At 37.2% G+C, this 12105-nt stretch overlaps 1 protein-coding gene across 1 annotated transcript in view; it reads right to left on the reverse strand.

Annotated features, from left to right (window-relative positions):
- The window catches only part of LOC127857839 (uncharacterized), a 32618-nt gene that overhangs the window by 11320 nt on the left and 9193 nt on the right, over positions 1-12105 (reverse strand). Inside the window, exons 4-6 of the mRNA XM_052394526.1 lie at positions 11105-11233; positions 6298-7889; positions 5523-5664 (exon numbers count right to left, since the gene is read on the reverse strand). Of these exons, the coding sequence (XP_052250486.1) occupies positions 5523-5664; positions 6298-7889; positions 11105-11233 (1863 nt within the window). The remainder of the gene's footprint in view (positions 1-5522; positions 5665-6297; positions 7890-11104; positions 11234-12105) is intronic.

A 12105-nucleotide genomic window follows, 5' to 3' on the forward strand; every position in this document is an offset into this window, starting at 1 on the left:
GATCTTGAGAAGTGTAAGAGATGGATAAATGCAAGCCGTTGTTCCCACGAACAACTGAACGTCAACACTGTCAAAGACAATTACAATATCTTATTATCGAATATACTAGCAGATTTAAATAGTTTATGTTATCGATCTGCTAATCACATAATAGTTCATGTTTTTAATAGTTTTGCCAGTTACTAGGTGATTAATAGAATCAATGTTCATCTTCATTACTTTAAGAGAGGTAAAACCCAGCATGAAGCCTAATTCATGCTGTGTTTTATTACTATGATAGTAATGCACTTTATTGTCATTATACATGTTATTAGAAGGTGACACGTGATATCTTATCTTAATAACGGTATCTACACATGTGCAGACATGTGGTGTCACCAATGAACGCTTTTAATCCACACTTGGAGATCGAATGCCTAGTTCTCATTTTTTCAATGAGTTTCGTTTATTTTGTTCGAAAAAAAACAACAGGAATGAAATATGGCAAAACGGTGTAAATAGGGATTATGTAACTCTGACATTAGGTATCCAGAAAGATTTCCAACGCGGAAATGCGGTCTTGACGAGAGCGAGTGGAAGCTTCAACATGTAGAATTACCGAGATCCCCCATATAGAACATTTATTCATTTCAAAAACTGGAAATGTCATATAAGCAATAACTAAGCATTATTAAGTATGAATTATATCACGTGTGCATGTAAAATAATAGAGAATAGTGGTACCCACTTTGTGTAACTTAACGAAATCCCCGTTATAAATCGAGTTAGTGTGTGTATCAAAAACAATTGAAAACCATTTTATGTTACTATTTTAATAAAATAGCCCCGCCCCTGTGGTGGCCATGTTTTTCAACCAACCGTAGAGCCGCAACAATTCGATGCGATGCATCAAAAATCGGTTCGAAATGCGTCGATTCGATAACGATATCAAACCTACCAAATTCGTTTCAATTCTTTAACATATAGACATATATATACATAGATACGTAAAGCTCGCTGTATTCTGACTATTTAATAGGGGAAGGTGTAGGTTTTATCTTTACCTGTAATTACAACGCGCTGGATTGGCTGCTTATTACTTTAGTCATCCAATCAATAAGCGCGTTACGGTCTACTTTCGGAAAAAGCGTCAAAATGGCTGAACAAGTTGTGGCCGACAAATTGAAATTATCAGATGCGCCTAAGAAGCTAAAATCAAAAGTGTGGCAGTATTTTGGGTTTCAGGATGGTAGCCCTCCCGATAAAGCAAAGTGTAAACTGTGCTTCACAGATGCAAACATAACGTTGATTTAGCAAGACTAAAAGGTAGCACAAGTGAAACTACTCAAGTCGCCAGCCAGAAAAGTAGTTCTGTTTCTGTTGGGAATTTGTTAAGTTTATTAGAAAATGTGCTTTGTCCTACAGGTAACAGGTGATGCTGTCACGGCTAAATGGTAGACATGCTTGTAGCGGTTTTGGATATAAGTATAATAGTGATAGTACTATCACTCCACTGATTCCAGATGTTCTTATCATTATTTATTTAATTTTATATTATTGTGTATTCAACACAATCTTCTAGTCAGAACATTTTTTATATTAAAATTGAGTCCTAATTTGCCATTCTTTTTTATGTTTTTTATTAAAATATTGACATAGTTTGAAAGACAATTGGCAGTTTCTTGCAAAATATTCCTTACAAATGTTAATTTTACACACTTTCAACAGTTTTTAAAACACTGTTGAACCAACCAAACTATATCAAACAAACACACAATTTGACAAATGCCCAAGATATCTAGGTATGCGACACTTTTGAACAGAAATGTTTATTTTGAGGCAGAAGAGTGAATATATGATAAAACTAGGTTTGAAGATGAATCAAATCGAAAAAATCGGTATCTGAGTGTCTGAAATCGAAATCGAATCGAGCTGTTGGTGAATCGTTGCAGCTCTAACCAACCGGCATCATTTAAAAAACTTTCCAAGATATTATTTAGATGAATCTTCTGACCGAGTTTCATGAAGATCGGACTATAAATGTGGCCTCTAGAGTGTTAACAAGATTTTACTATAGCCTTATATAGCCATATAAAGAAAAATGCCCCGCCATTTGGCGGCCATGTTATTCAAGAAAACGTAACCATTTTCGAACTCATCCAAGATTTCATTAAGACAAATCTTCTTACTATATTTCATCAAGATTGGACAAGTAATGTGGCCTCTGGAGCGTTAACAAGGTTTTACTATAGCCATATAAGGAAAATTGCCCTGCCCCCTGGTAGCCATGTTTTTCAACCAACTGGCATCATTTTCGAACTCGTCCAAGATATTATTGGGATGAATCTTATGACCAAGTTTCATTAAGATTGGACAATAAATGTGGCCTCTAGAGTGTTAACAAGATTTTACTAAAGCCATATATAGCCATATAAGGAAAAATGCCCCGCCCCTTTGAGGCTATGTTTTTCAAGCAAAGGTTACCATTTTTGAACTCATCAAAAATATCAGTGGGACAAATCTTATGAGCAAGTTTCATGAAGATTGGAAAATAAATGTGGCCTTTAGAGTGTTAACAAGGTTTTACTAAAGCCATATAAGCAAAAATGCCCCGCCCCCTGGCAACCATGTTTTTCAAGAAAACGTAACCATTTTCAACTCATACAAGATATCATTGAAACCAATCTCCTGACCAAATTTCATGGAGATTGGACAATAAATGTGGCCTCTAGAGAGTGAACAAGACAAATGTTGACGTTGCACAACGGACAATGCACAACGCACGACGGACAAAAGGTGATCACAAAAGCTCACCATGAGCACGTTGTGCTCAGGTGAGCTAAAAAACGTATTGATAAATACCATTGTATAAGAGTTATTATAACTGATCTAACCAATAAATGCCGTAAATTGGGGGAAGTCGGTACCTACGCGTGCGTATGATACTGGTAGCTTCATTAAGTAGCCTGACTGAATTTTCTTTCATACAACGCTAATTTATATCAGACAATAACCAAACTGATGGTGTTGTTTTGCACTTTCAATTACAGTGATTCACAAATGTCCAATAAGCAATGTTTAATATTATTAATATCACTTTTACACGTAATAACATGTGGGATTTAGGTACCCACTCGGCGTCAGAAAGCGCGTGAAACTTCACCGAAATCCCAGTTATAAAGCGATATTTCGTGTCAAATACACGAGAGAAAAAGTTTCGTTAATATTTTCGTAAATAACATGGATAAATACTGGTGTATAAGTGTTAATTTATTGCTAATACCACCATTACAAGTACTTACAGGTTTGATTTCGGTAAGCGCACAAGCGTTTGAGAGCGTGTTTAATGTACCAAAAAAACGTTATAAATAGCTGATGTTCTCTATAAACGTATATTTTTGCATTTGCATAATAACTAAATGACACAAACCCCTTTTACAAGTGTTATATGGTGTGAAAAAGTCCATAAAAATCATCCGGAATATCGCGTAAATCTATATGCAATCTATAGTCAAAGAAGCTATTTTGGTGTTAGCTTGTCTAGGTTTGCTAACCGCTAATGCCGCAGTCACAAATAAACCGGTCGCCGGCCCATGTGTCCGATCTCCAGGCATCGGGAAGACTTGACACCTCGGAGCCGGTCGCCGCCCGATGAGTGATACGAACTCAGTCTTTTATGGGCGCCGGACGAGAATCGGCCGATGATCGAACGGCAATCGGACAGTTTGAGAAAAGCTTTTTGGGTGAGCGTCAAATTGTAAATCGGACGACAACCGGCGGATGTTCGGACGGCTATCGTTGCAATATCGACGTAGCGCCGCAAGAAAGTCGGAAAGTTTTAATAAATCGGACGTCAATCTGGCGGACTTCGGCCGGGCTCCTTGCGGACTCCGAAAGGTAAGCGTGTCGCGCCGTCTGGAAAATGGTATATATATATATATAATGCGTGCATTCCATAAACTTTCATTTGCAGGCTGTTTTATGGTCATGAACAGAGATCAGCGAGTCACGAGGCTGAGGGAGAGGCACGCAATAGCCAGACATTGCCTCAACTCTGTAGTTGCTGCTATGGTAATAATTGAGGAGTTCGAAGAACCACAGCGACGTATAAGACGATGGTGGGTCAAGCCTTGGATTCAGAGACGATCCCTCTACGGGCAATACGAGACCCTTTTGCATGAATTGTGTCTCGAGAACCCGGCCGATTTCGAAGCTTATTTGCGTCTCAAGCCAGAGTTGTTTCAAGTACTATGTACAAGAGTCGGGCCTCGCATTCAAATTAATCAAGAGTGAGTATAAATTGTCTGACATACTTATTGATGTACTTATATACTTATAGTAACTCTAGAGACCGATCCCGACTGCCATTCAAATTAAAATTCGAAGAGCTTTCGGGATAATGTGAAATGCATTTGTAATAGTTCTAGGCATTCTGCGAGCATTTGTATCAATTTTGTACTTTTATCAATGACCTGTTATTTTTGTCAAATAAGGTAATCTATCTAGGCACTACCAAATTAGGTTTGTTTGTTTACAAATACAGCGCCAAGAACCTAAACTAAAAAAAATTAATGCTGTGAAAATGCGGAATCACAAAGCGCGGATTTAAAGAGTGACTTTGAAAACATTTTAGAGATTATTTCAAACGACTTATACATGTTTGTGTTTTCAGTAGACGGCCTCCTCTGAGCATTGGCATAAAGCTGGCCATTACCTTGCGCTTGTTGGCAACAGGCAACTCTTACCATTCACTGGCGTTTGACTTTTTTTTTGACTGGGCGATTGCTTCAGCTTGCTCAGGATTTATATGTGGCTGCGATGGCTCTTCTTTCTCCTTGTCATGCTGTCCATCATCGGGCTCTGTTTGAGGAGGTGGCATCTGCCTTGCTGCGACCTTTCTCTTCGGCATCTTGACTTTAAAATGGAGGTGTTTGGCGCTGAATCTACCCACGTGATCTGTCCATATGCATTTACCGGAATCCTTCGGTCTCCTTACGATCTCCGTCCGATGTCTGTCAGTCATCGTGCGGAGGCCCTCCGGCAATCGGACGGTCGCCGGCTGATGTATATGTCTCTGTGAAATATCTTGATTTTTGCCGAAACGCGTACGATGAATCCGATGTCTGGCGATCACCGGGCGATAACCGTGCGTTGATCGTCCGATCTCAATACGATTCTTTCCCGGGCCCGACGTCGGGTAAAATTTTAAGTGAGACTTAAAATTAATCCGGACGCTGCCCGATGCCACAAAATGACCCGATGCCCGTGCGATCATCGCCCGGTCGCCAGCCCGATGAGCGGAAAAAGCCACGTGATTAAGCGATCATTGTCAAGGCGTCACGTCAATTTAGACTTACATGTATCAAGGACAATACTAATTGCTTAGACTGGATGTTCATTTAGAAGAGACTTACTTTAAACACAAAATTCGAAAAGCGGAAAGTGTCCTCCCTGATAAGCTTGCAAAGACTGCACAGGCTTATATGAGACGACACTTTACTCACATGCATTAAGCAAAGTGTCATAATTTCAATAGTAGAAACCAATGTGCTGTAGTGTTTTCCTGGGTAATGCAACACCGAGTCCACCACATCTGATGTAGTTTTAATTACAAGGCCATTGACTAACATGGGTTTCTGACCTACTCCATTCACACAGTACAACTGCACCTGGGCTATGTCAAACCTGAAAGTTAAAGATTTGAGCCCTGGGAAAATGGGGCTTAATGCATGTGCGTAAAGTGTCACCCCAGATTAGCTAATTTAGCCAGTGCAGTCCGCATACACTAATCAGGGATGACACTTTACGCTTTATGGCGTTTTTGTTTAAAGGAAGTCTCTTCTAAATGACAATCTAATGTAGGCAGAAAGTGACGTCCTTGATTAACCTGTGCAAACTGCGCAGGCTATTTTAGGACAACATTTTACAGACATGTATTAAGGCCCCTTTTCCCAGAGCTAGGCGTCTTTGTACAGACACAGTGTAATATGACAAATAAAGCATGTAATAATTAGGAGCATTAATGATTAATAATTAATTTTTGGACATATTTTTTTCTATTTACATACCGGTATAACAAAAAGTATTATTGTAAAACTCACCCAATAAACAACACAAACAAGAGTTCAGAACTTGTGTAACGCAAAGCAAAACTTAATGGCCATGCAATATGCAAACTAAATGGTCAAAAGTATATTAAAAACTGAAATAACTAACATTCACCATCAAAAGAATGCCGATTTAATGTTAATTGCTCATAAATAAAAATTGAGCATGAATAACCATTTAATAAACTGGCATAGATCAGGCCTAAGTTACCTTAAAGTTGTGTTGCCTTCATGTGTGTCTTGAACATTTTGCACTTCAACTATGTCAGTCACTACATTAACAAAATCTTCCCGTTCACTTCCAAGTATCCCTCTCACTAACAACAAGATACTTTCTCTATCGGTTAACCATTTTGTCCTTCCTCTGTCTGTCAACGATTTTCTTCCGCAATCCGTTTTTGCATCATTTATATTTCCTTCACTTATGTTTTGTTTTGCATCATTCATCTTTCCTTTTCCAGTCTTTTTATTGGCATCATTTATCTTTATTTCTCCAAACTTTTGTTTTGCATCAATTGTCTTTCCTTGTTCAAAATGTTGTTTCGCACCATCTATCTTTCCTTCTTCTAACTTTTGTTTTGCATCATTTATCTTTCCTCCTTCAGACACAGCTTTGCCTTTATTGCTATTTGTTCTAACATTTGAAATGCTCTCATATTTTGAATTTTCACATCCAATAACATGAACACCATAAGCACCATCATTATTGTTTACAGATTGGTTATAAAAAGTGTTGATCCTTCTATCTGCAGTTATATTACTTGTACCAGATTTGGCTTTATCATTTGCATCATCAGTAACGTCGTTTTTTTCACTGACACTTATAGCTTCATTTGTATTGATGTGCCTGCTTAAAATAGACAGTTTTGATGAAAACTTGGTCTGTTTCTCTGAAACACTTTGCAACAGCTCATTAACTTGAGCCAAATCCATTTCATGAACACTTCTGAATAAACCTGTTGTTTCACAGGCCTTGCTTTCACATTTTCTTCCTAGGTTTTCACATTTTCCTCCTAGGTTTTCACATTTTCCAACAAGGTTTGTTACATTTTTAGAAATATTCTCGCCATAGGAACTTCTTGCAAATTTGATATTGACTTCTATCCACTCATCCGCTTCTTCCTTATCACTCAATGCATTCTTCACAGTTTCAGACAGTGTATTTAACTTGGATACTTCTGTTACATCTGAATCACTGTTTATTTTATTTATTTGGTAAAAACAGTCTTCAAACTCACTATCATCATCTTGTGTTCTCAATGCATTATCATATGGTAGCCTTCTTTGTGACAAACTCTGAAATAGTTTCACTCTTTCTAAATCATTCGCAATATCTGTCTGTAACTGTTCAAGTTCTTTGATCAAATCATCCTCATTCCCATCCTCAAACTCATCCGTATATCCTTTATCATTATTACTGGATTCACCATAATGATTGTCCACTGATATATTACTTTCTGCTGCCTTAACCTCCATGTTACAAGTTGAACTCGTGGCAAGCTCAACCATGTTCCATTTACTTTCTTTTCTGTCCTCAACTGCAGGAACAAAATAATTTGATTTTAAATTGTCACAATTTTTTGTTAAAGCATTCTCTCCATACAGAGCATCTGAATCTCTTGTTTTCACAACTTTTGAAACACTGTCAAAATTCTTATCTTTATCTGTCAAATGAGCACTTGTGTTCAGTTCTTGCAACAACAGTACTGCTTCCTGTACTGTTACAGTCTTCATCTGAGAGTTTGCTTGGACATTTTGGAAAATGCGCTGGATTTCAGAAATGGTGATATCCACTGGAATACCCTGTAAAAAAAGATTGTCAATCTCAATAATTGTCTGAAAATGACAGATTGAGGCTTGCCCTGGTGAAATGGGACTTTATGTGTTCAGTGTTATCCCAGATTAGGTTGGACAGTCCCCAAAGGTCATTCAGGGATGACACTTTCCCCCTACACTTTTACAGGAGACCAATTGTCAACAAAAATTCCATACAAGAGTTCCGCGGTCGGAGATGACCGCATTGAAGCCGGATTTTTGATTTAAATGACAGGAAAGTACCTTTCGTGTTTTTGTCAATGCAATACTTAAATTACTGAAATATTGTTCAAAGGTCAAAATGAAATGTAAGTACTTTTCAAGGCATGAGCAAACCTTGTGTTATGTTTTGAATGCATGCATATACATGAACAACAATAACATTTAAGGTCACAAATATGAACTTGAATTGACAATTAGGAAAGTTTGATCTCAATTTTTTTATTAGCAAATTAGTAACATATTGTTTGAAGTTTCCATCAATTTCATTATCAAATGTAAGAAAATAAACTTAGATGAAATAATACTATTTATTGTTTTGCTTTCACATACCTACACAGAAATCCAGACAGCCTTATGATCACTCCAAAAGGTTTCTATCACACCAGTTCTAGCAGATAGATTGGACACATAAATATGTCAAGTTTGAGATTCTAGGTCCAAGCATACCAAAGTTATAACAATTTTAACATTTTAACATTGAAGGTCACAGTGACCTTGACCTTCAAATGAATGACATTGAAATGAGCAGTGGTGATCTTCTAGTACTGGCCAACCTTTATGTCAAGTTTGAAGACTCTAGGTACAAGCATACCAAAGTTATAACATGGAATAAGAACTTTAACATTTTTACCTACCAAAGTTATAAGAACTTTAACATTTTTACATTCAAGGTCACAGTGACCTTGACCTTAGAATGAATGACCTTGAAATGACCAGTGGTCATCTAAGTGTGCTTGCAAACCTTCATGTCAAGTTTGAAGACTCTATGTCCAAGCATACCAAAGTTATAACAATTTTAACATTTTAACATTTAAGGTCACAGTGACCTTGACCTTCAAATGAATGACATTGAAATGACCAGTGGTCATCTTCTAGTACTGGCCAATCTTTATTTCAAGTTTGAAGACTCTAGGTACAAGCATACCAAAGTTATAACATGAAATAAGAACTTTAACATTTTTACATTCAAGGTCACAGTGACCTTGACCTTCAAATGAATGACCTTGAAATGTCCAGTGGTTACTTACTAGTTCTGGCCAACCTTCATGTCAAGTTTCAAGACTCTAGGTCCAAGCATACCAAAGTTATAACAACTTTAACATTTTTACATTCAAGGTCACAGTGACCTTGACCTTCAAATGAATGACCTTGAAATGTCCAGTGGTTACTTACTAGTTCTGGCCAACCTTCATGTCAAGTTTGAAGACTCTAGGTCCAAGCATACCAAAGTTATAACAACTTTAACATTTTTATATTGAAGGTCACAGTGACCTTCACCTTCAAATGAATGACCTTGAAATGACCAGTGGTCAGCTGTCAATCCTGGCCAACCTTCATGTCAAGTTTGAAGACTCTAGGTCCAAGCATACCAAAGTTATACCATGAAATAAGAACTTTAACATTTTTACATTCAAGGTCACAGTGACCTTGACCTTCAAATGAATGACCTTGAAATGACCAGTGGTTACTAACTAGTTATGGCCAACCTTCATGTCAAGTTTCAAGACTCTAGGTCCAAGCATACCAAAGTTATAACAACTTTAACATTTTTTATATTGAAGGTCACAGTGACCTTGACCTTCAAATGAATGACCTTGAAATGACCAGTGGTCATCTGTTAATCCTGGCCAACCTTCATGTCAAGTTTGAAGACTCTAGGTCCAAGCATACCAAAGTTATACCATGAAATAAGAACTTTAACATTTTCGAGCACGCCGCCACCCCGCCCCGCCCGCCCGCCCCCCTGCCCGCCCGACAACATCAATCTATAAGCCGAGATTTTTTCGAAAAAAATCCGGCTAAAAAGCAAAAAGTGCTGTCCTTGATTAGCCCCTGGTGTACTGAAATTGTCCTAATGAAATCCAATAGGATTGTTTCCATTCAATTATTGGGTGTAAATTCGACACAATCCTCACAAAAGGGTTCCCAAAATAAGTACGTTGTTCTGTTTGAGGTGATAAATTACCCTATGTTTATCAAGAATTAATGCGCTCCTTAAAAATACCATACAACAATGATTGCAATATCTTCCACAATTTAATTGATTGTCATCATGCTAAGATCCACAATTGGACCAGTATGAAATAAATACTGCCCAAATGACTATCAGCTTATTTAGTCTAAAATGTTTAACAAATGGTACAAGTCATGTTTTCATTGCATACATGTACTATCAGCTTTGATCATCATAATGTGGAAGTTCAAATAGATCAGATTTGTTGCACTTTGTTAAGTAACAATATGATTTATACCTTGTCCCAAGTTACCAATTGATTGCAGTTTATTGTGTAAATCGTAGAATTGTTTAACCGTGCAAATCATTTCTATAATTAACACGATAAACTTCAAAATCTAATAATACCTCATGCCATCTGACAAGATTACCACAATAAGTCCACAGTTAGAGCCTTGTTCTAAGAAAATTGGACTTAATGCAAGCTCGTAAAGTGTTGTCATAGATAAGCTTGTCATTTTATGGTTTTTTCATTTAAATGTCCGCACAGAAGTATCTGGGACGACACTTTACGCACATGCATAAAGTCCAGTTTTCCCAGAACCAGACTCAGTTTAGACCACAATTTCAAGATTGCATCAATCATGATAGTGGTAATGCAGCATTAACAAGAGATGTGTTTGTCAGAAACACAACGCCCCCTATTGCGCCGCTTTGAAATAAAATTTCAATATATCATTTGGCAGGTTTAGAAATTATCTCCCTTTTAAAGCTTATTACTTCCCTTGGATTGTATTTTTTGACTTTTGACCTTGAAGGATGACCTTGACCTTTCACCACTCAAAATGTGCAGCTTCATCAGATACACATGCATGCCAAATATCAAGTTGCTATCTTCAATATTGCAAAAGTGACGGCCTATGTTAAAGTTTTCGGATGGACGCACTGACTGACGGACAGTTCAACTGCTATATGCCACCCTACTGGGGACGTAATTAAACTAGCCCTAAACAGATTTTAAAAGTACCTGTTGTTGAAGTTTCTTGCAGATATGGACAAACATGCAGACAAAGTACAGGCCGGTATCAGAGGAACAGAACCCATGTTGCTTTCCATACCTGTGGGCTGCACTTACAATGTATTCAGCTAAAGGATCCTAAAAAGAGGGAAAACAAAAACCTCTTTGGCAAATTGCATGCAGAACACCTGTGAAAACCCCTTTCATAAAAAGAGTGTACATTACCTTTATATTACCTCAACTCATAGTACTTAAAGATACATGTAGTACATGACTTTATATTGACCTTAAACTGCATACATGAATGTTAATTGTTTCCAGCTTTTTTCTTCACCACTTGGGAATGGTACCGGTACTTGTCAAATTGGGAAAATTAGAGTTGTTTCCATCCAAATTGGGAAATGTTTATTTTATGTTAAAAACTTCTTACAGTGTTAACAAATAATAATAAATTGCATTTAACAAACTCAAACAAAGAAACAGTTTACCATCTATATTTTTATTTTATACATGCCATTTTATACATGGCACAACAATAAATTGTATACAAATGTATGTTAACGTCTGATCTGCTACTGTAATTCAACATATCAAAGTGTAGCTCATACTTCGTATCAATCTTTTTTTTTTGGTACTTGGTTCAACTTTATAGTCTAAATTGGCACCAGGTTCCATGGGGAAAATTCCACAAGGTTATATTACACTGAATCATTGTGTATCCCTCCTTATTCCCTTCGAAAGTAGTGCCTATTTCTAAAGAGTTCCTTTTCTCTTCTTAAATAAAAGCCATTTAACAATGTGAGACATGTGTTTTGTAGTTATTTCTAATAACCTGTATGTGTCTGGAGTACTTTGATGCCTTGGATAAGAAGAAAGAGGAACTTTTGAGGGTGTGTTTTCTATTGTGTGGGGCTTTTGTTGAAATAAGTCTTCCAAAAAACTGTTTTCTACTGTGGGTGCATTCAACAGCGATTTACTTTCTTAGAAATTAGGAGACGGTATGTTTTTGA

The sequence above is a fragment of the Dreissena polymorpha genome, chromosome 14, assembly GCF_020536995.1.
Source record: "Dreissena polymorpha isolate Duluth1 chromosome 14, UMN_Dpol_1.0, whole genome shotgun sequence".
Classification (NCBI taxonomy): domain Eukaryota; kingdom Metazoa; phylum Mollusca; class Bivalvia; order Myida; family Dreissenidae; genus Dreissena; species Dreissena polymorpha.